Source organism: Protobothrops mucrosquamatus, unplaced genomic scaffold (genome assembly GCF_001527695.2).
Source record: "Protobothrops mucrosquamatus isolate PMUCROS unplaced genomic scaffold, P.Mucros_1.0 scaffold35, whole genome shotgun sequence".
Lineage (NCBI taxonomy): Eukaryota > Metazoa > Chordata > Lepidosauria > Squamata > Viperidae > Protobothrops > Protobothrops mucrosquamatus.
The window spans coordinates 1,860,817-1,885,901 of NW_015386419.1; the positions used below are offsets into that span (position 1 = coordinate 1,860,817).

General features: G+C 38.8%; 1 protein-coding gene across 2 annotated transcripts in view; it reads left to right on the plus strand.

The window, feature by feature from the left end:
* Window positions 1–25,085, plus strand: part of XPR1 (xenotropic and polytropic retrovirus receptor 1) — an 84,610-nt gene that overhangs the window by 30,216 nt on the left and 29,309 nt on the right. For both annotated transcript variants that reach the window (XM_015811273.1, XM_015811274.1), the window contains exons 3-8: window positions 6,108–6,209; window positions 8,397–8,620; window positions 11,003–11,152; window positions 12,633–12,716; window positions 14,469–14,550; window positions 23,331–23,518. In XM_015811273.1, coding sequence (XP_015666759.1) covers window positions 6,108–6,209; window positions 8,397–8,620; window positions 11,003–11,152; window positions 12,633–12,716; window positions 14,469–14,550; window positions 23,331–23,518 — 830 coding nt within the window. The remainder of the gene's footprint in view (window positions 1–6,107; window positions 6,210–8,396; window positions 8,621–11,002; window positions 11,153–12,632; window positions 12,717–14,468; window positions 14,551–23,330; window positions 23,519–25,085) is intronic.

Consider the following 25,085-nt stretch of genomic DNA (forward strand, 5'->3'; position numbering starts at 1 on the left):
GATCAAAATAAAGATCAAACACAGTTAAAACACACATTCAGAGAAAGAAATGAAGTATTCTTTCTTGTAACTATAGTATCAGTAAATGTCAGAGTTGCTGCCATATATCAGCTAGAGAGTTGCTTTTTTACATGTTATTAATACTAAGCCATTTTCCTTGTGAGGTTTGTTTTGTTTTTTTTTTGCTATGAAAGAATGTTATCTACTGAACCAATCAGTGAAGATGATTGTTGGTCATCTCTAAATGTGCTTGCCTTTGTAGCTTCCTTTCCTCTATCCAACAATGTTGCACTTCTACTAATATAAATTACTTAACAGATTAAGAGATTGTTCTTGACTGCATCTCGGCTGTACTAGTAGCAATAAAAGGAACAGTCTGACTAAGAATGCCATCTAACCAGAGTTAAAAAAAAAAGCAATTTCATGATAAGCTTAATTTTCAAGGCCACCATAGATCACATTTAAAGTGGCTTGATTGGTTAAAATTATAGATGCAACCAGTCTAAGGTACTAAAATTAGTCTGGTTTCAGTTAATTAAAAAATTGTTGGTGTTTGTGATTCTTGCAGATGCACCATGAGCTATAGCGGACCTGAGTGTCTTGTTCAGAAAGATAATAATGACTTGCTAAAATCCTCCATGGATTTCTGAAAATATTTGCTAAGCTACCTTGAAATTTTCTCAGATTAACTATTAAATATAGCAAAACTGGAGTTCATAAATATGTATAAAATAGCTTACAAATGCAAACAATTTTCCTTTAGAGTATTATGATTGCTATGAAGTTTATAAGGAAGAAAAAGTTTAGGTTAAGTATTTGCAGTGCAGGATTACAAACATAATACTGGATTTTCTATTAAGATATAGCAGTGCAAAAGTAATTGTTCAAAATGTGTTATTTCATATCACGTGTGATATGTGGCACTTGTTAAAATAATAGGTAAAAGAGATATTGGAAAAGAGTGATTAATATTTATATGTTACGTATATGTAAGGGTGTAGGTCTATCCATATGTTGCATAAAGTATGTTTAAATGTGTGTTGTGTATGTATGTGTACACTTTGACAGCAAGCAACTAAATTTCATTTTTAATGTGTGCCATTGTGTCCACAGTAAAAAAAATGACAATAAAGGTTATATAATCTAATCTAATCTAAAAATATTGGGCTCTGAATTCACTCCCATAGATTTCTGAAAAGAGTTTGGAAAAGGAGTCCAAAACCTCCAGTGATGGAGCACCCACAACCCCAGGAGACAAGTTGTTCTACTGATCAATTATTCTCACTGTCAGAAAATTTCTCCTTCTAGGTTGGATTTTTCTTTAACAAGAAAAAGGCTTCTGTTTCTAGAAAATGACCTCTATCCAGATGATGGTTTTAAAGACAATTGATTTGGTATATTCCAAAGTGTTTTCAAAATATTTGAAATGGTGACTCTATTCTCTTTTAACAAGATCTTGATATTAGGTGACATGGTTTGCTCAGACTTGATGTGTGTTAGCTTCTCTGTAGTTTGAAGACAGTTTTGTACACTTATAATTTATAACTATTAGAGATTTGGGATAAAATAGGTCTTGCTTTGGTTGCGAATAATTATACTGAAAATTGAACAAGGATAATAATATTTGAGTAACAATATTCTGCATAAGTTAAATATCATATCCATTTGATTATTGTTCATGAAAATATGAAAAGAGGAATAAAAGTCTTAATCAAGTTAAGCAGGGGGAGGAATTTGGTAGAAGTTCAAGATTTTGTTTTTCGTGAAGGGTTCCAGCCTGGCTTAACTAATATCTTTGCAAATATGCTGAAGTTAGTTGCTGTTTACAGCTTACTTTTGTACTTGTAACAATAGGACTGGACAGAGTGTCTCTTGAAAACATTTTTTTTCCTCCCAGTTGTGAAATGAACTTTTCAAATTAATGCTGCATTTCTGAGAAATGTTTCTCCTTTGCATTTTGTTTTTCCAAAAACTTTTTTTCATTCAGACAAGGATGTAGTTTTATTGTAAAACTGTGAATCTTTAGAACTAGCATAATATAATTTTGCTTTTTAGGGAAATGTTATTTTCTTCAATTATTTTTCTAATATTACAGTTTGAACATGTTTTCTAAAAAGAGATAAATAATCAAACTCCTGTGTTATAATCCAGTTGGTTTTGAATGTTTGCTTCGGAGCTTCTTCTAATTCATTTGAGTTAGTATGCAGAGTTGCTTTTTAATAGTTTGGTAAGTATCAAGTCACTGCCTGGAGCTTTCCCATTTTTAACAAATTAATTAGTTTAATAATTTCCAAATGAGAGAGTGAAGGAGTATCAACACTTTTGGCTATATCTTTATATCACAGACTAGGACATGATAGCATAGCAATGAAGAGCTTGGAAACAATGTTCAGATTGTGTATGTCCATAATTGCAAAGATCAGAATAGCACAAGCACTAGTTTCCTTGTGATACTTTATGGAAGCAAAAGTTGGACTTTGAAGAAGCGAGATAGAGTATTGGAGCTTTTGAACCTGGATGTTAGAGAATTCTCCTGAGGATACCATAGATAGCCAAGAAACAAATATATCATAGACCATATCAATCCAAAGTTCTCACTCAGGGTATAAAGTATCTGGCTCAGTTTGCTACATTTTGGACACATCATGCAAATATCAGGTTTTCTTGAGCAGTTTCTAATGTTGGGACAGATGGATGCAAAAAGAAAACGAGGATGACCATCAGTAAGGTGGATGGGCTCAATTGTAAGATCTGAAGCACCAGGTTAAGGACAGATCATCCTGGGGAAAAATATTGCTAAATGTTAATACCAACTTGATATAATATAATTGATAGAAGGTAAGAGAACTGGAGTAAGGGGAACATAGAGGCGTATAGCTGATAAATTATTAGTTGCAAATGTGTGCTTACTAGGTGGACTCTGATGCCAGAGAGATGTTCTCAAAATATATATTTTAATGATATCCTTTATGTACTTTAATTAATAGCCATAAAATGCAAGGTAAAATATGTTAACATACTATAAATACAAATCAATTAAAAAGATATTGATAAAATAAGAAATCAACAGCAGCTACAGAAGTTTTTAAGAAGAGACTGGACAACCATTTGTCAAATGGTATGGGGTTTCCTGCTTGAGCAGGGGGTTGGACTAGAAGACCTCCAAGGTCCCTTCCAACTATTATTATTGTTATTGTTATTGTTATTGTTGATGATTAAAATGTATTTCAGCATACTAATATCAGTTTAAAGATCAAAAGTTCATCTTAATATGAATTTAGGAGGCTGCCTTTACAAAATGATGTAAAATGAAGCTAGTCTAGCTTCTGTTGACAAGAAGGGCTTCCAGAGCTTGAAAGCAATAAATGATAAGACCTTCTCAACTGTTTCCAGATACAGCATAAATGATTTTACATCTATTACACCTACATATTAAAAGCGTTCATGAGATTTTAGTTAAGAAGCTACATATTGTAACCTTTAGTTTAGCAAACTGTCTCCTAAACCAGTCAGTTCCTCTTCAGTGTGGATATAGAACAGTGGTTCTCAACCTGTGGATCGGGACCCCATTTGGGGTCGATCGACCATTTCATGGGGGTCGCCAAGCAAGGCTGTCCGCCATTTTTTTTGTCCGCCATTTTTTCCCCCTTTTCCAGCGGGTGCCTTACCTCCCTTGGGCTGGGCCAGCTGGTGGTCGGCCTGCTCCGTCTCTGCCGCTTGCCAGCTACGCCTCGGCCGGCGCAGGGGGCGGAACCACGCATGTGCGGCGCTCCCGGGCAAGGAAAGTCCTCGACTTACGACCGGTTGGGTAGTCCTCGACTTACGACCAGTTTAGTCCTCGACTTACGACCGGCTTAGTCCTCGACTTACGGCCGGTTTAGTCCTCAACTTACGGCCGGTTTAGTCCTCGACTTATGACCGGTTTAGTCCTTGACTTACGACCGGTTGGGGTCGCGGCATTAAAAAGGTTGAGAACCACTGATATAGAACATACCCACCCATAACAGAGTTCTGCAAAGTTTTTCAAAAAAGCTATTTGCAATCATGTTGAGACAAACAAATTATCCCTTCTCAGAATATTGAACAGAAGGAAGATGTCTGTGGGAAGGAGTACTTTTTACCTGTATCGGCTGCTTTGTGAGTTGCTATTTGAGTTTATTGAAACTGGATTTGTGAGTCTGCCCATTCTTGCCACCACTTTACTTGCTCCCCAAATACCACCACTGCCATCACTCAGTGCTCTGCTTTCTTTCCCCTTGGTGACAGCATACATTTTATACTTATCAACTTTCAACTTTCAGCCCATCAAGAGGGTTGGGTTGGATTGCTATCAGAACAAATCTGACGAATGGAAAACATTAAAAGAGAAGCTTGATTGAACTGCCACTATCTTGGTGTGTTCAATAAGATTAGGGAACTGTTCATTCCTCTGGTGTTTCTACTACTACAGTTCCTCATGGTGTTTCCTTGTTACTTTCAAATCCTTTACCCCCTCTTTAAAACCATCCTGAAGCCATCATATTAGTTGGATTCAAGCCCTCCTATACTTCTCACCAATAAGTACGGTGGCTAGCAGTTCTGACGTTTGAAGTCCACTCTTTCTGGTGTGGGGAAAGCTGGTGTGGGTACTGACCTTTAGACCCTGAATGTTTTGAGACTAGCTTATCAGAAGGATTGCCTGCATCCATTAGAGTCAGCCTTGGCTTTATAATTAATACATGAGGTCCTGCCCTTTGACCCATTGATAACGGGAGATTTGCAAGGCTTTTTTGTAGTCATAGACTGCCTTCTCCACTCAAAATTAAAGAGCTGTTACTTTGAAATTTTCAGATATACATTTACCTATTTATTTCACAGTACTTCTTACTAATTGCTCTGATAAATTTTTTATTGTAATCTTTTTAAGGTGTGTATAATATGGCATTAAATTGATGGTATCTATTATGTTTTATGATTAATTGAAATACTGTGCATTTTCTTAAGAGGAAAGCATAATCATTCCTTGAAATATTGTTTATTCATTTATTAGGCAGCAGCCTTATAAACTATTTGCCTGGGAATAGGTTCCTTTAAATTCAGTAGAATGTATTCCTGAGTAGTCATCAATCATATTGCATAAATTCTAAATTCCACCAGTGGCAGATCCAGTGGCAATAAATCAGAGGTCATGGTTTAGAGGTTTGTTTTCAATTACAAGAGAGGAAAATTTGTATCATGCTAGTTAAGGTGTCCTAGTTAAATATTAAATAGTATGGTATCCATTTTATCAAAATGTTTAAGCCATTTCAATATATATCAGATTTGTTTTTCCTCTGTGAAGAAGTTTTACACCCTTATTGCAAAAATTATATAAACTTAGCTTGACCACATCTTGTTTCCTGCTGTATGAGATGTTTGCAATAGTAACTTGATCAGATTTGTGTAGTTTTTAAATTTCCCCCAGAAAATAAATTGTAAAATACATCCTAAATAGCTTAACCATAGCTTTGAAATGGAGATATAAATATATATAAAATATCTCTGTGTTGTATTATGCATTGATACAGTAATAGAAATGGAAATAACCCAGTTTAATAAATGCTTAAATGATAATGGCTTTGTGAATTTAAGTAACAAGATATGGTACTGTTCTAATTGCTTATTGAGTCTGCTATAATTTATGATTGTATAATTATGACAATAGAAAAACCCTTGAATAATTTGCAGGATAAAAAGAAAAGGAATACAATGCTCACCCACTAGAGTGGTTATCTCGGTTATAAATTGCAATTTGTTCCTCTATTGACAAATATTCTGATCTCTATTATTAAAACAAATAAAGGAGAAAATTTTCCCACAACAATTATTGTATTGCCAACTCCTTGATTTTTAATAGGTACTGTTAAATAATTGTAATAAAAAAACTAAAAGAAATACCCATTAACATTTCAAGGGATTTCTTTTCTTCAAGGAATCTTGATGATTTAATTTTTGTCAATGTTGTTGATTCCAAGAAATGGCTTGCCTCCAGACAAAAGATTACATAGATATTAATTGAGAAAACTAAGATTAATATCAGAATGGATTTTAATAAACTTTTTATAAACTATTTTTTTCTATCTCCCCAGTCACAGATGAAGATACTGTAAAGAGATATTTTGCCAAGTTTGAAGAAAAGTTTTTCCAAACTTGTGAGAAGGAGCTTGCCAAAATCAACACTTTTTATTCAGGTAAGACATATTTTGGTCTATCAGATTCCTAAGAGGCAATTGCCATATTGAGGCAATTGCCGTATCAAGGCTATGTACCATGTTCTGCAGGAGTTCATCTTATCTTACCCTGTTTAAGAAGCTTTTACTTTTACTCTGCCAGGAACAAGTCAAGAATATATAGCTTTGGTCAGTAGAAGAAACTAAGCTCACAATCCTAACTTATTTAACCAAAGCATATTTTAAATTAGCTAGAATTTTCCTAAAGTGGAATATTATGATGTATTTAGTATAAAACTAAATTTCTGATTAGCTTTCAGCCATCCTAAAAGGAGAATAAGGAATGGCTGAACCTCAAGGAATATGTTTCTTATCCTAAATAATTATTTTTGTTATATTTTAAAAAAGATATATTGCAGAAATGTCAAACTCAAAGATTGCGGACTGGATCCGGGCCCGTGATGGGCCCAGATCCAGCCCACGGGGCCGCCCCAGAAACAGCAAGGGACCAGTCCCACCGCCCTGGCCCTGGCCTAGTCCGGCTCAGCCGGGCGCAGCCCCAGGCGTATGCACAGGACATGGCAAGTGCAAGAGGGCTGGCAATGCCTGGCAGCAGCCGCAGCCTGCCAATGCCTGGCAGCAGCCGCAGCCGGTGCACCCTGGGGTCCCGTAGCCCTCACAGTGCAGGTGGGTCCAAGCGCTGCGGGAAGTACAGGCATGCAAAGAGGGACGGTGGGGCCACCCAGCTGGTCACTATTACTGCCACGCTGCGACCCCTGCCCGCTCATCCCTCGCCGTCCAATTTTGTCCTCCACCTCTGCCACACACACAGGACGAGCCTCCCACCACACCCCTGACAGTTTTGGCAAATGGGAAGGGTGGGAAGCTCTGCTTGAGCCTAGCCCCAGAGCTGTCCCACATGCAGCCGGGTGCCCCCCAGGAAGCGGTGCTGGACCGGGTCATGGAGTCCCGGCACCCCAGGAGCTTGAGGACCAGGCCTGGCACCCGTGCCCCACCGCACATGGCCCCAAATAGCCCACACCGCTGTCTGGGGTCCCCTCACCTGGCCCCAGAGGGACAGCAAGGCTCCTCTGGTGGACCAGGCCCCAGCTCCTGCCCCCTAGACCAGAGACCCACAGATCCTCCCACATAGGCCCCCCAATGCAAGCGACATTGAGCGGGCCACACCCACCCGGCCCCCCGAGGGCAACCACAATGCTGATGTAGCCAATGAAATCAAGTTTGACACCCTTGTTATATTGTGTTGCACTGAAAATGCTAGATTTTTTTATGGATGCCCATTATGTGAAATAATAGTTATCATATGTTTAAAGTTTTTTTTATGGCATACACAGTCTTGGATGGCAATCCTTTTTAATCTGTCTGTCTGTCTGTCTGTCTGTCTGTCTGTGTGTCTGTCTGTCTGTCTGTCTCTATCCTGCTTTTATTATTTTTATAAATTACTCAAGATGGAGATCCTCCTCCTATTTTCCTCACAGCAACAATCCTGTGGGTTGGGCTGACAGTGAGTGACTGACTCAAAGTCATAAAGTTTCCTTTAAGTTGCAATCATGTATTTATTCAGGGATGATAAGGAGATGACGTAAATGTAAACAATGAAATCAAAGGAAATTGAAAAATGTAGAGATATTATTTTTACATATAATAAATAATATATTCTTACATATAATAAACCTTGTTTAACCCAATGGTCAAAAGATAGCATTTAAACTCTCATTAAACTATAGCTCTGAGTGACAAAGTGGAGAAATAATTTTTCAGCAGTGCTTTTTCTGATGTTTTGTATGATCTGTTTGTCTATGAAGAAGTACAGTAGACCATTGTTGGTATGTGAATAAACAATGACATATAACACCTTGAAAAGTGTATGCATTCCTGAGATTGCAGAAAAGAGCAACCAAGTTATTGAAGTATCAGACAGATACATTTTATTTATATCATCACTTAAAGTTGTACGTTTACAAGATTCTTAACTAGATATACTTGCATTATTCATTATGAATTAGTTATCCCCATCCCCACTGTAGTTAGATGAACCTCACCAACATCATCTTATAGGGGGAAAAAATCAAATGACAACTGGCTATTGACCTGCTCCTTTTGGGGAACAGCAACATGATCCATGTTATTTATGTTGAGCTTACTTAATATAATACATGAGCATAATTCTGTATTTTCATTCTATAGAAAAACTGGCAGAAGCTCAGCGCAGATTTGCTACGCTACAGAATGAATTGCAGTCAACTTTGGACGCACAAAAGGAAACCAGTGGTCTTACTACCCTGCGGCAACGAAAAATGCCTGTCTTCCATCTGTCTCATGAGGAACGAGTTCAGCATAGGAACATCAAAGATCTGAAACTGGCCTTCAGTGAGTTCTACCTCAGCCTCATCTTACTGCAGAATTATCAGGTATTGGTCATATCATTAAAGGATGTTTCTAGTGATTAAGGTGGAATTAATTGTGATTAGAGTGAGATTTGCCGGAATTTTTGCAACCAAATTACTTTTTATTTGGTTCAGCATATATAGCTATTGGTTATATGAAGTGTTTAATTTCCAATGTGCCATTTCACTCATTAGATCAGTTCAGACACATTTTCTCTTTTTTGCTTTAAATTTACCTGATGACTAGCAAAATCTTCTTTTGCTTCCAACCAAGATTTGAAAAACTAGGTATTAGGCTAATTTTGCAGTTGCTATCTGGAGTAATACGAAACATGTTATGGGGACATGCATCTTCTTGGCCACAGGTTGCCACATTTTGGTGTAGACACAGAAACATCTGCATTGGCACAAAAACATTCAGCTGGCTTATAATGGGTGTGAAAATCATGTGGTTGCAAATAATGGAATACCTTTTCCTAGCAATGATACATATAGTCTCTAGTGCATGCTAAAAATTTCTTTGAATTAAAGAGATTGACTTTCTATCAATAGACCATCATTTATATAACTAGTTAATTTGTCCTTTACCCTCTAGCACTGGTTAGTTACCACATCTTTATTTGACAAAAAGGAAAAAAATCATCAGTGTCCAAATAAATATTCTGGGGAGAGAGAGGTTGAGGAAAAGCTCTATGATCTTTTATGTCTGGTAATATTCCATACCATATGGATTGTTCGGGAAGCAGTTACTTTTTTAATTTCTCTTCTCACAGAAGTCCTACAGTTTAATGTTCTTCGTGATTAACTCTTTATTGCTCAAAATATATAATTGGAATAGAAAGATTCTGGCAAGAATACAACAGTGTGATGTAGCACTAGACTTGTCAAACACTTAATGTCGCTGAGGTTTGTCAGAAGTTGTAATTATTCCCAGAGCAATCAAAGTTATTCAACCCAGAAATAAAAATCTATGCCTGAAATTGTGACTTAATTTATTTTTTCATTTAGGCTTGTTAACAAGGTATAGCTCTCGTGGGAGAAGGGAGGCAGATTGCTGGGTTTCTTCAGGAGAGAATAATTAGAATTTCTTATTAAAGATAATATATATCATTAATATATTAGTTTCTTCTTCCCATCTCCAAATTGTTTCCATGCTTTTCTATCCTACTGAGCTCCATTATGAAATCACTCCAGGCATGATTTAATTGAAAATAATTTCAGTAGAGCTGTTGTAACTTTTCTTGTAAGCACCATATTTTGATTCTGTTCTTTGTTTTGTTTTAGATTTGGAAATGAACTTACCAACCTAGCCTAAATGAGATCATTTTCCAAATAATATTATCTTTTGGATGTTCAGTTTATAAGGGAGCTTTTCCCTCCTATCTTACATGATTTTCCCCCTTTTATTTTTTTAAATTTAGGTTGATTTTGATATATATGTTATTTTACCATATAGTTTTGTTTCTACAACAGGTTAGGTTTATTTTTTAAATTATATATTAGTATATAATAATTATACAATGATATAGTTTACTGTTATATATAATGCCACAAACTATTGAGTTTTTCTTAAATTTAATTGCACTCTTTTAAAAAATTAAATAAATATAAATATACACACATATACTCGGTGTTATCTTTAAAATAAATTACACCTTTAAAATAAGTCACACTTTTCCATGTACCTGGTGATTAAACGTAATATAATGTGCCATAGGCTTAAAATAACAATAGATTTTTCTATCAGTGTTTTAATTAATTCCCATTTATTAACAATGCGTTAAAAACAAATGAAGATTTCCATATACTTAATTTTTAATTCTTTATTTGTTTTTTCCCCTGATAATCCCATAACTTTCTTCTTTAAATATTCATTTTTTCTGATAATTATTCCCAGTAAACAGCACTTTATATGCCAGGTGTTCTAAAATGTGTTCATCAGTCAGTGAATTGGGAATGTCAGCTTGTTTCAAATCCTCTGTTTTTGTCTATATGAAGTCTGTATGAAGTATGGAGTTACTGTTAGTGACAATCAATTTTATGCATCACTATGTATAAAACTGAAAGACAACCAAATGTGGATTACAAGCAACTCTGGCATTTTAATGTAAACATGCAATTGACAAGATGAGGTTACTCCTTCAGCAGCAGTATTGTATGAGGGAATATATGATTTTTCAAAGCTAGCTTTGTTAATTTTTTGTTAATTTTAAAGAAAAAAAACACTGGCTTTATTATCATGGATAGAAAAATGTAACATATGTTTCTTTTTTAAAAAGAAAACGATTTTAAAGTTTCTTCCTCCAGGTGATTTATTTCCCTTCCCAATTCCCTGATATCAAACAAAAGGATAACATGTGCAAAAACCAAGCAAATAACATGGTTGTGTTTTATCTTTATCTTTAGAATCTAAATTTCACAGGGTTCCGTAAGATTTTGAAGAAACATGATAAGATCCTGGAGACACCACGAGGTGCTGATTGGAGAGTGGCTCATGTTGAAGTGGCTCCTTTCTATACTTGCAAGAAAATCAACCAGCTCATCTCTGAAACAGAAGTATAGTATACTACTTAAGGGATGGTTCTAGAATCTACTCTTCCCAAATGGGCCATTATTTGTAGAAATGAATTGCCTAATACACTACTGACGACTTTTGTTTCCAAACTGAAATAAAATCTCCCAGAAAACACTCAACTTGGCCAATTCCAGGAGAATGGAATAGTGTGGTCAGGAGCCAGGTTGTTTTAGTGCCAACATGGCAGATATTTATTTATAATTGCGTAGAAATTAAAATCCTACTAAATAAAGTCATTTTAGTACAAGTTGTATTTGACTTACAACCATTTGTTCTGTGAGTGTTCAAAATTTTAGCACTGCTGAACGAAGGGACCAGTTCCAACGTTACAGCTGTTGCTTTGCCCCCATGGTCAATGGATCAAACTTTGGAGACTTGGCAGCCTGTCCACGCTTACAACCACAGGGCTTTCTCCCACCGCCTGTCTCCCCCATCGATACATTTTTGCCTTCCCCTGCAGTCTGCAGCCCCTGATGCTCTGGCTAAGCTTTGCCATCTTCTTGCTCCTGCTGCTGACCAAGCATACCAGGTCTAGCCCTTGGAAGGCAGCTGCTAGCTGCATGAGGGTTTCTTCCTTAGGTCGTGCACAGCATTTTCCTAGTGATACCTGGAGAAGAATGTGGCCAGCAGCTGCCTCACAAACGGACAGACCAGGCATGCTTCATCGGCAGCAGGAGGAGGGAGATGGCGAAGCTAGGCTGGAGTGCAGGGTGATAGGGTGAGGGTATCAATGACTGAGACCAGGCTGGGATGGCTGCAGCTTCCCTGGGACAAGAGACCCTTTATGCTGTGCTGGTAGAAGTGGGCTTTGTGCTCTGCAGCAGCTCATGGGCTTCTAATGTAGCCCCAGAGTCTGAGGACCCCACAAAGCCCTTTTGCATGGCTGGGCTGAAGCTGGGTTTTATGCTGCACTGTGGCCTGGGCTTCTTGCAGCCCCAGAGCTGCAGAACACCAAGAAACCCCTTTGAACCACACTGTTGGTTGGAGTTGGGCTTTGTGCTACAGCTCAGGGGCTTCTCGCAACCCCAGAGCTGTGGTGCATGCCAAAAAGCACCTGAGCTCCAGTATATTCTTCCCCCAGCATTCCTCTGGTTAGATATATGCATGCATGTAACCTCTACCCTCTATCCCTGGCCTCCCTGAGCTTGCACCACACTGCAGAACCCACTCTCCTACTTGTGCATGGCCTGTGCCAGACCTTTCAGTGCCTCCCTTACCCTTGTGGCACCCCACACTCTTTACCTGCCCTGTGTGTCTGGAGTTAGGCAGCTGGGCCTGCCAGGTTTGCCGTGGCTAGCAGTCACATAGCATTGTGTTTTACAACCACATTGCTTAGTGATGGAAATTCCAATCCCAACTATGATTGTACATCAGAGACCGGAGATGAACTTTTAGTACCTATTTCATATATATATATAAAAAAAAACTATTAGTTATAACTTTTTATCCGTGTTTTTTTAGACAGTGGTAACCAATGAACTGGAAGATGGAGACCGACAGAAAGCCATGAAACGATTACGTGTCCCACCACTAGGCGCAGCACAGGTGATGGAAATATAAGAGGTCCTTCACTGTATTTCCTTGGATAAATGGACATCATTTAAGAGTTGGCATCAAATTCATATCTTGAATTATCCTTTACTTTGTAACTTCCACTTCAAAAATCTTGGAAGTAGACAGTGCATTAATATATAATGGCAGAATAGAAAGGATGCTAGAATAAAAAAGTTCATGCGTACTCAGCTCAGACCTATTATTCATTCCAGTTCCAGTTAATTATTTCGATATTTTCCTCTAATGTTTATTCCTATGAAAAGTCTTAGGCAAATACCTCTGTAAGACAGCAACAGTAAGAGAAAAACAGAAGGTTTTATATAGCTGAGTCATTCTTAGAGATTTTAGTCATTCATTTTAAGCAAAATATTCCTTTAGTCCATGGCTTTTGTTCATGTCTACTGAGGCCAATTGAGCCACCTTCCTTTTCCAACACTGCTTCCTTTTTCCAGTCAGCATTGGCTTAATTGCCTAACTGCTGCTTTGATTTTGATTAGACCCTGGCCCTAGCACCTTTACAGTTGCAGGTCAGCTTCTCCATTCAAAAAAGCCTTTTCAGTAGCAGCATTGACACAGTCATGTCATGAGAGCTGAATAGTTTCTTGACATTAAATCATTATCATGCTTTATCATCACCAGTACTTGGCATCAAATGCTGTGCATAGCAGTGTCTGCACTAAAAAAATGATACCTGCCTCAAGCCAATCACAACTGAGCAATTACTTAATGCTTATTCCATTCAACACTGATTCTGTGGATAAGCCTGCCACAGAGGAAACGACTGTTGATTACAGTTTCCCCACTTGTTCTAATGATTAAGGGACCAGGCTAAAAACCGGGAGACTGTGAGTTCTAATCCCATCTTAGACATGAAACTCGACTGGGTGACTTTGGGCCAGTCACTCTTTCTCAGCCCCTCATAGGGTTGTTGTTGTGGGGAAAGTAGGAGAGGGAAGGAATATTAGGTATGCTTGCCACCACAAGTTATTTATAAAAATAGTAAAGGCAGGATATAAATAAATAGCAATGAGCAGTAATTATATTCTTATTATTAGTAATAATGGGGTATAACTAGTACTGTGCTAAGGCCCACACAACCTGGCAGTGTCTTGAACTATTTAATTCCCTCCCTGGTGCTATGAAAATCCCCTTTTGGCTACTTATTTATGTATTGTTGCTTACATCCACATATAATATCTTTGCAGTATTTTACAAAGCAATATTATAATACAATCTTCTCAATATTTATTTGTACTTTAGAGTAAATAAATGGCTATAGCATTTGTAAGGCTTCGGTATGTCTCCCTAAATTGGACTTATTTACATCCATTAAAAAGGCCAAAAGTGTTGCCATTTGCTCCAATAATAGCATTTTTTCCCCTCACTGGAACAAGCAGCAGCTCAGACACAAACCTTAAGAAAAAAATTACAGTGGAAGGAAAGCCGTAATCTCCTACACCCCCTTCCTCAATATTGCTTTGCCAGCAGGATAGTCGTTCCTTTTGAGTAAAAGTAAAAGTTCAGGAGATTTAGTCTCATATCCTCACCATATACAGTTTAGGTCTAAGATTAACTTTCATTAATAAGCACGCCAGGTATATAAATGAATTCACTTGGCAGAAAGGGATTCCATAACTGGTTTGCCTGCAAACTGATATATCAGTAAGCTTGATAATATCAGCACAATCGTTTAAAATCTTAAGACAGAGATTTTATATAAAAACTGCTCTGTTTCCTCTGCAGCCTGCACCAGCATGGACTACTTTCAGAGTTGGATTGTTCTGTGGAATATTCATTGTGCTCAATATCACCCTCATACTTTCAGGTTAGTTTCAATAAGTAAACTTTACTTGGATTCAGGATTTTGTGTGTCTCTGTCTGTGTGTGTGTGTAAGTGTGTAATTTTAATGTTACCATAGGATGAGTTTTAAATCAAGTCTCTTCAAAATCTAAATAAAGGTATTAAACTCACAATGATATTTTGAATAACCTTTTTTTCCCCAGACAGAATTATTGACCCTGTACAAAGAATGAAACTGAGTTCTGTCATAACATTCAGCTGCTTTCATACCTCAAATGTAAACTAGCCTTAGGCCAGGGAATCTCAAAACGTGCAATACTGTAACCTTTTAAAATGAATGTCACAACCCTCCGTGAATAAAGTGAATGCTGTTGTTGGGATTAGGCTTGCACAAAATATAAATATACCATATAGTATTAATAATTAAATAATGTATCAGTTTACACCATCATAGAGCCTTACAATTTTATAAATGTACAACAATTTTAAAATCATAATTTTTCATATGAATTTATTTTCACATAATTCCTGAAATCTCTCCTTTATTTATTTTATTTTGAAGATATTCTTATTCGCTAGAGTTAGGAGGGAAAAAAATAAAAAGTTATCCTTGCCTTAAGTCAGTTTTTCTTAAGCTGCTATTAGATGCTACAGCGTGCAAAACACTGGTGAGCTGAACGTTGCTTTTTGTGTTCTTTCTCCTATAGCAGCCACAATACAATAGGTCAGCACTCATTCTCCCTTCCCATCGCCTCTCTTCATCATGTCAGATGATTAGAGCTTTGCGTAGAAGTCTAGTGCCCTCCAGACATGATTACTTTTCCTTTGAAAAGAAAATACAATGTGTTTAAAACACAGCATTATTATTATTATTTTTTGCATTAAACTGGCAAGCCGCCTGTGAAAGTTAGCAGGCACAGAGGTAAAGAAGGCAGACACAAACAGAGGACGAGATAGGGTATAGGTACGACTGTTCCAAACAGGTGCAAGTTGTGCATTGCCAAAGCATGACAGGTGGACTCCAGATGGATGTTGTAGAAGCAACATCAATGAAAAGAGGAGGGGGGAGCAGATTAATTCAGCTTGTAGTCCCTGAGTAGAAATAGGCTGGAAACCACAATGTTGCAGGGGGAGGGGGAACGAAAGGCTAACCCGTGTTCTTCTGCCTCTTCCTGGTTTTTCCACATGCTTTGTAATACCTTCACTGGCACCAGCAAAAAAGGTGGAGTGGTGGATAGGGCCTCCTGCACAGGCTATATAGCCCAGGCCAGGGGTAGGCAACCTTGGCTCTTTTATGACTCGTGGACTTCAACTCCCAGAATTCCTGAGCCAGCTGTGCTGGCTCAGGAATTCTGGGAATTGAAGTCCACGAGTCATAAAAGAGCCAAGGTTGCCTACCCCTGGCCCAGGCAATGGAAGAGACAGGGCTGCTGAGGTGTGGCAAAACAGTTTTTGTACAAAGGTACCTTACAGGTTAGTAGCAGCCCTGGGTAAAAGATGCAGATAAAGAGATCAATACAGAAATTATGTATCTCTCTGCCATAAGGAGAGGAGGAGGAACAGGCAAAAGAAAAATGAAAAAAGAATGAGGATATCAGAATTTTTTTTCCAAAGGGTAAGAAATTCCTGTCCCTCACTTATGCAAATCATTAAGCTCAATTGCATGTAAAAAAAACCCCTTCTCTCAAAAATGTGAGGGGCGAAGCTTTCAGTATGAGAGTGGCACTCCATATATTTTCCACCGTATTGGGAAAATGAAATTTCCAAAACCTGCTAATGAAGAATTTTTAATGCAGTATATAAAAACGTTAGTAGAATACAGCCCCAAACCTCTTACGCAAACACAACGCATCATGTCAGTTATAGGACAAATAACATGAGCAAGCATTGTATTTGCTTCCTGGATACAATTCCTGCAGCTGCAGAAAAAGCAGCAAAAATAGAAAAAAGAGAGAATGTGCATTTCATTAATGGAGAACAAAGGAACAGTGAATGACTCAGACTTAAGGGGAAAAATAGGTAAAAATAAATATAAAAAGACATATCACAATCTGTTTTCTGCGGTGAAAAGAAATTTCTCAGGTTCGTTCCTCCAACTGGAAGTAAGCCTTCAGCTGGACGAAGGAAAAAAAATTGACACTGAGTGAAGCAAGAAAGTGGATTTTATTACAGAAGCCAGATAGAGAAGTGATTCAGCAATGGCTTCTGGACTAGCTAGTAAAAAACACCTAAAAACATGGTACAATTTATACTCTTTTTCCTATTTTAAGTCTTGATGAGATTTGTAAGAAGTTTGTTCTTCTTAATTTCCTAGCTTGGTTTTTTTCCCTGTCAACAGGATTGATTAATCCTATCACCCAGGGAAGGAAATAACTTGTTGATGAAGTTTTTGTGTGTCTAGGTTAATCTTGTCATAGGTGCTTGTGTGTGTCTGGGGTTAATCTTGTTATTGGTTCTATGTGTGTATAGGGCAATCCTATCATCTTCCTTTTGGTTTGTTCAAGGCTAGTGCTTATCACTACATTGTTTCTTTTGCTTAGTGTTTCTTGGCTGTCTGCCTGAGGCTATTAACTGAGGAGGGGGGGGGAGGAAGAGAGAGGAGAGAGAGAGAAAGAGAGAGAAAGAGGGGAAAAACCCTCTTCTCTGGTACTTTTATTTTTCAGCTTGACTTTTCTAAGAGAAGGGAAATGGATGTTTCTTTTGGAGCAGCCTTTCGAATTTGTAATAGTTGGTTTCTGGGGCTAGGTTTTCTACCTCTTTTCCTATTGTTCCTGCCTGTTTAACATTTCCCAAAGATATTTCTTTTTCATGGGTATGTAGATGCTAACTTCTAATTATTGATTGAATCAATAATCCATCACTGCTATGGAGCAAGTTTCGAATTGACTCCGGAGTTCAGAGATCTTAAACCAGGGGTGGGGAACCTTGGATCTTTTATGACTTGTGGACTTCAACTCCCAGAATTCCTGAGCCAACATGGCTCAGCTTGGAAACCTCTCCCTTTCCCCTCAGCATGGCTGGCTCAGGAATTCTGGGAGTTGAAGTCCACAAGTCATAAAAGAGCCAAGGTTCCCCACCCCTGTCTTAAACGGTTGCTCCACAGGAATTGCATCCCATGAGGGAAGCCGAGCGAGGTATTTACTTTGGAAACGGGCATTTGTAAATCTAACCAAATAGGCCAAAGCTGACAGCTGCTCTTTGCTAAACTCCCCCCCCCAAAAAGCAACGTTGCAAAAAGAGAAACCAGCGAAGGAGCCAAACTTTTTCCTTCGATCTTCTCCGGAGGAAAGAGGAACACGGCATCCGCCAGGTGTTTTTTGTCCAAATTGGGCACCCAAAGCAAAGGGGAAAAAACTGCTGCGGAGTTTTGAAAAACTTCCAGGGCTGCTGCACCCCTTCCCGAAATGAAGTGCCCCGCGCAGCCCGGCCTTGTCCCGCACAGCTGCCACGACACCCGGCCACTTACTTGTCCAAAATTAAGTACAGGTTGAAGCCCCCATAGCAGGCGGAGCCCCCTCCTCTCGCTGCCCCCTCACCGTCACAGGAGAGCATCAGGGCGGCCAGGAAGAGCCATTGCAAGCCCCGGGAAGAGGTCTCTGCGCTGCACGAGCCATTCCCGAATCCAGGCAGCCCGAGGGGCGAAGGTCCCGGGGCTCTGCTCCTCCCAAGCTCCTTCAGTAGATGGCCAGGCGGTGGCTTCTCGGGATCAAATCCTCATGTTCAGAAAGGAGAGGAAAGGGCTATCTGGAGGTGGGTTTTTAATTTTTTGGGGGGATGGTTTCAGATTTCCCTTCTGCTCTGCTTTTCTTCTAGTCCATTTTCAGGGCACCGCTGCCTTACGCTTCCAACACAGCGCAGCCAAGCCTGCCACTGTCGGCCAGGCGATTGGCAACTTCTAGTTCCCATTGCTTTGTTTTGCCCCAGATTTGAGGAACGTGGAAGCCTCATCCCCCCTCCCGCCCCCTTCCCCGCGAAGGAAAGAGCTGGAATCCGATGCTGATCCTGGTGCTTCTGCTGACCCCCCAAAAAGAAGCGCCAATCAGAAGAAGCACCAATTAGCTAGAGCCTGGTGCTGATCCTGGTGCTTCTGCTGAGCACTGACAGCCCTGCAGCTCCAGCCATCTCTTGCTCAGGCTTGTGTGGTGTTGCCACCAGTTCAGCTCATTTCCCTCCTGGTTTCGGCAGGCAGCAGCGCATTCTCCTCACTGTGCAGAGCGGCTGAGCCAAGCGAGGTGAACCGCACGGAGTGGCCGGGTGAGGTGAACCGGCGACATGCCGAACCTGCCTGTGCGTGTGCAGAGGCAGAGGCGCTTGGCTCAGCCGCTCTGCGCGGTGAGGAAAATGCACCATTCCCTGCTGAAACCAGGCTGGGGTCTGGGTGGCATAGCGCAGGTATTGTGGACTCCCATGCCGCTTGCAGCATCCCCTCCCCCGGAGTCCATGGGTGTGTGAAGAGGGTGAGGGCCATTTGCTGATCTCCTTCAGGGGATGCCTGTTTTTCTTCCTCCTTCATTACAAATATCTTCCCGCCACTCTGCTCTCATGGCTGTGCGGCTCTTGTCCAGCAATTTACAGTGGCCTTTCAAGCCATGGCCACCGGCAGCACAGCCACCAGCCACGCTGGCGGCTTGTCCCCATCCTCTTGTCCCTTCCTGGGCAGGGAGGGAGGGAGGGAAGGAAGGAAGGAAGGAAGGAAGGAAGGAAGGAAGAAAGGAAGGAAGGAAGGGAGGGACAATGAGAGGGAGGGAAGGAAGGGAGGGAGGGAAAATGAGGGAGGGAGGGAAGGGAGGGACAAAGGGAGGGAAGGAAGGAAGGGACAATGAGAGGGAGGGAGAGAAGGAAGGCGCCTACCCCAGTCCCACGGATCCCCGCACAGCCCCACCTGTACCCCCCATAGGTGCCCTGCAACCTGAGTGATGAGCTGGCCATGCCCCCCCCCCCCCCCGGCAATTGACTTTGCTCGTCAAAAAGTTGCAAAAGGTGATCACATGAGTCTGGGACACTGTGCCAAGCATCCGAATGTAAATCACATGACCCTGGGGATGCTGCAACAATCATAAGTGTAAAAAATGGTCATAAGTCACTTTTTTCAGTGCCGTTGTAACTTCGAACAGTCACTAACCGAATTGTTGTAAGTCGAGGACTACCTATATTTTATCATTTTTTCCTCTTTTTTTGGTCAGTTTGCTAGGTGATTGGTGGTACTCGGATATTGCCTTATCCTAAAAGTGGTACAATGGGTGAAAAGATTGAAAAGCCCTGGACTAGATCATATATTCCACTTCTCTCTCTTCGTTTTAGCAAGATGTCCATTTTACAAAACAATACTTCCTGGTCTTTATAGCTGTTTTTGTTCTGCTTATTAAATATGCTGGCATCCTCTGGGGCTGATTTTTCCCCTTATTATAATGATATGCATTCTAGCAGTTTCAAATGAATACCAAGCATTTTGCTTTATTTATTTATTTATTTATTTCATAGGGATCTGGTTCCCATTTTGAAATCAAATGATACATCTTTGGAAATTTTCCATTTGTTTCCCTCTTTTTTGTGTGGTCATTGTTCCCATTCATTTCAAGAATATTTGTATCTGGCATTAGATTTTGATATCACCATGTAGGATTTGGGACACAATTGTTTTTCTTTTGATTTTTTGATCATCTCTTCTAAATAATAATCACATAAGATATATAAGAATTTTGTCTGTGTCACAACTTGTCACTCATATTTAAAAATATTTGAAATAATCTATTTTACACTTTGCCTTTTTTGGCCTCTTGATTTATTTTTATGTCATGAGATTACCTTCTATATTTTGGTAGAGTTGAAAGATAGTGTGTTCCTCATGTCAAATTGCTACTTATGTCTGCCGCTGTATTTGAAAAGCTGAGAGAGAGTCATTAGACAAGAATTTGAAGTGTTCTCAGTTCTTTTGTTTTTTCTAATTTATAATCATCACCATATGTACAATAACCCATGCTGAATATTCTGAATATTCCTTATCTTTCCAAGGCTGGAATTATGTTCATTTATCTTTCACGGAGACTTAATATAATCTACTTGGCAATATAGATCTAAAAATATACAGAAGATCAATTATTTTTTACTACTGTTTAAAATGTTCTGATTGAAGTAGTATTAAAAGGTTCAAGGGACAGCTTATGCCAGTCATGAGAAATCTACAATGGCACTAATTAATTCAACTATATAGCAATCTTCTCACTTATAGCTGCTTTTTAAAAATCTGGCTGTTTTTCATGAGCTCATAGAGAAATAAAAGCTTATAAAGAGACATAGAGAATTTCTTCTATTTCCTTTGTGGCTCTTACCATTTAGATAGCAATCCTATGAGTGCTTGTTTAGAAGTAAATTTTAGATAGGCTCTATTACAAAGAAAGAATAGATAAGATAGAAAAGAAAAGAAAATAGCTTAAATGAATCTAAAATAATTAGAGTTTACATAAATTAAAAAAAACAAAGTTTCAAGAGTAGCTTTATTAGGCATACTCTCCTATGCTTATGGTATCATACCTAAGATATAGGATGCTATTTCTGGCAAGATGTGTGTTGTAATTATAAGCAAAGTTTTAAGAATTTAACTCCTGGTATCCTTTAGTCTAGATCAGCGGCCTCCAACCTTTTGGACACCAGGGATCCATGGAAAGAGAGGTTTTTCCATGGACCCAAGGGGGTATGGTTTCATGTGCTGCCTGCATTCCATGGAGGGAGCTTCGCGTGTTTGCACAACCCAGTTGATCCCCACTGACTGGGGGTTGAGGCCCCCTGCTCTAACACAACCCCTTGCTATGGGCCATGATGGTTGGAGTGATAGGAATTAGACCAAACATAACATGCTCCATATTGCCGCATGATTTCCTGGAAATTGTCCAAAATTGCCAGAGTATTTTTAGGGCAATTAATCAAGTTATTTATTATATCTTTATTTCAGATATTTCCAGGAACTATAAGATACATAGTCATTGCCAGCTGACAAAAGCAGAACATTCTCTTTCCAAAATAGCATTTTTAACTATTATCCCAAACATTTTGCCTTATATTACTTGCTAAGCCATGTGCTTGTTCTTCGAAAAAAAATTAAAATATTTTTTCTTAGATTTTTCTGAGATCATCCTCTCTTTAACTTTTTTTCCCTCCCAATAAATTCACATTATCAATTGTTTCTCCTGTATTGTCGCATTTGCTTTACTTTAGTACTTACCTAGTACTATCCTTCACCTAAAAAACTGCAATCAAATTACTAAATCACTTTGTATGGCATATATTTTGTAATTAAATTATTGATATGTTAAATAAATAAATAAATAAATAAATAAATAAATAAATAAGGGGCATTTAGTTATGATCTTTCATCAGCATTCCTATTATTTTTAAATAATGTAGTTGCTGTTGTTATTGATTGCAATGAGTCCATATAGATTGTGGTGATAAATAAATAAGTAAATATATAAATGAAATGAAGAAAGGGAGCAAACAGTTTTCTCTCTCCTAATACTACAACTTGAGGTCATCAAAGAAAACAGATTATTAGGTAGAAATGCATAATGAGAGCCAATTTGGTCTACTGGTTAAGGCAGGGGTGTCAAACTGCTGGCCCATGGGCCGGATGCGTCATCTGGAAGCCGTATCCACCCCAATGCCGGCAATGGCAAAACCGTCCCGATACGTTTCGCGACGTCATGTGATGTCGTGAGTTTGACATGTCTGGGTTAAGGCATCAGGTTAGAAACTGAGAGACTTGAATTCTAGTCTCACCTTAGGCGTGAAGGTCAGCTGGGTGACTTTGGGCCAGTCATTCACTCTCGGCCTAATCTACCTCACAGGTTTGTTGTGGGGAAAATAAGAGGAGAAAGGAGTATTATGTATGTTTGCTGTCTTGAGTTATTTATAAAAATAATAAATGTGGAATATCAACAAGCTTTGGTTTACAGCCATATGATAGTAATTGGAATTATCTTGGTTGGCTACAAAAATGGAGAGACTATATCAGTATCAACTAATGATGTGGATTGTATGGAATGTCTGTCTTCAAAGGTTACATGCTTCTCAGTATCAACTGCTAGGGAACATCAAAGGGAAGGAATTTTTATATCCTTGTGCTGATGCTTGACAGCTGGTGCTTGCATTGAAATGGCCATATAAAGCATTTTGTTTACGTATAGCAGCTAGGACTAGTGTACATATTGTAGTAAAATGGAAAAGAAAGAATCATGTCTGAGTCACCTTCAAGTTTCTATCAGGATAATGAAACTTGCTCTATGTACACCTAGATAAAGAAGCTGTAGTCTTTAGATCAAAAGATAAAGAGAACTTCAAGCACACTCCTGGGGATTTCACAGACACAGATATGTTAATTTCTTCAACAGTATGGAAATGGTTTGCCATTACTGTTACCCTGGTGTTCCTTGGTGGTTTCCCACCATAGCACCAAGGCCTGCTCCTATTTACCTTCTAAATTCAGACAAGATCAGACAGGTGTTACTATCTGCTGAAACTTTTCATATATTGCTGAAATATAATTCCCAGCATTCATCACAGTTTCACAGGTTGGGCCAGCCTGCTGGGAAGTGTAGATCAGCAAATATGGAGGGTCAGCTGACTCTGTTCTGATCAGAAAGGGAACATAATTGCTGAATTTAAGCAAGTATGACTTTTAAATACATTTATTGCAGAATTTTAAGTACAGAGAAAAGAATATGTCCTTTATTATAAAGAAAATGTACCTTAATTATCTCTAGTAGGTTGTTCATTTTGTATAAGTTTGATTTGCATCTTTTCCTTGATAGGTGTGTTTAAAATGAAAGGATCAAATGTGTGGCCACTGATAAGAATCTATCGAGGGGGCTTTCTTCTGATAGAATTCCTTTTTCTCCTTGGCATCAACACGTACGGCTGGAGGCAAGCTGGAGTGAATCATGTTCTCATCTTTGAGCTCAATCCCCGCAGTAATTTGTCCCATCAGCATCTTTTTGAGGTAAGTTCTATAACTTAAGGAGCTTTACATGCGCCTGTACTTATTTTGAAAAGCAGGACCTCTTTAATTCAGTTGCACAGATTCTAGCTAAATGTATTGTTTGTTTGTTTGTTTGTTTTAATTATTGTGAAGAATTTTTCTAAGATTTTTCTTTAAAATGGAAGCATCTCACACTGGCCATACTAACTAGGTAGTTCAGCATCTGGCCACAGAATTCTATGCACATAGTTTTTTTGTGTTGTGATTTAAATATTGGCTATGACCGAAAATCGTTTTTGTTTATATGTAAAATTTATTTGCTGCCCATATAGTATCCAGTGACTTTGGGTGACTTACAGCAGGGTTTTCAACCTTTTCACAGATTGTACCACTTTCAGGACATACAATATTTGAGTACCACCAGTGCTTAGCAAGGTGTCAAAAACTTGATGACTAAAAAAAAAAAGGGGGGGGGATTTTGGGTTTTACTGATTAGATTCATTTGTTGTTATAGAAATGGCTAATTTACAATATGGAAAAGTAAAAAGTTGAGGTTCAATGTTAATGCTTCCTTCTACTGCAACAGAGGAAGTCTGTTCTTTTTCCCTTCTCCCACTCACTTTCCCTCCTTTTTCCTCTCCACTGTGTCCTACTATTTGCTTTTGTATTTTTGTATTTTATTCTATAATCTAATAAAATATTACAAACTGTAGAAAAAAAGTAAAAAAGTACCAGTTTTAATTTCTTCGGTGGCTGTTCCTTTGCTGAATCACTTTCCCTTTGCACTGACAAATGTATGATGAATTTATCCATATTTATTAATATGCACCACTACCAGCTGGCTGATCGGCCCTTCTTCCTCCCTGCCTTCTGAGCTCTCCTTCCACAGTGTAGTAAGAATGCACACACACACAACCCAGTCCCTTCACTGTACCCTTAAAGACACAGGAATGAAGTGCAAAGCAAGAAAGGCTCACAAAAGCCTCCCAGAATAAAGAAACACTAAAGTCCAGTTTTTTTTCTTTAAGCTGCCTCAGGCGGTCTCAGTTTTAAACAATATAGCAACCTGAGCCTAAAAGGCTCCACAATTGCGAAATGTGATAACCTTAAATTAAGCCTGTTTACCTACAAAGAAAACTTGCTAAAAGCCATAGACAAACTCAAGATAAGGGGGTAAAGCTAATTACATTTGTCCTGCAGCTCCAGCTGCCTCTCTCTCAGGCTTGGATCGCTTCAGCTCATTCTCCTCCCCTGCTACACTTGTCTAGTAAGGTCACGTACCACTTCCATGTGCCAAAGTACCACCGGTGGTACGCGTACCACCGGTTGAAAAGCCCTGGCTTACAGTATAATAATAGAAATATTATTACTATCTTCCCTTTCTCTTTTGGAAGTATTAAATATGTAATGGATTGTCATTAAAATTCTTTTTTAAAAAGGCCTTTATATCAGCAGAAGTGAGCTAATACTTTCTTGAAAGGGCATTCTATAGGTACACGTCTGCTATAATCTAAAATAACTTGCACTTATCTACTGAAATTTAAGTGGAAGAGTGAGAATTGTTATGCAAAGTGTTGTGTTAGTATCG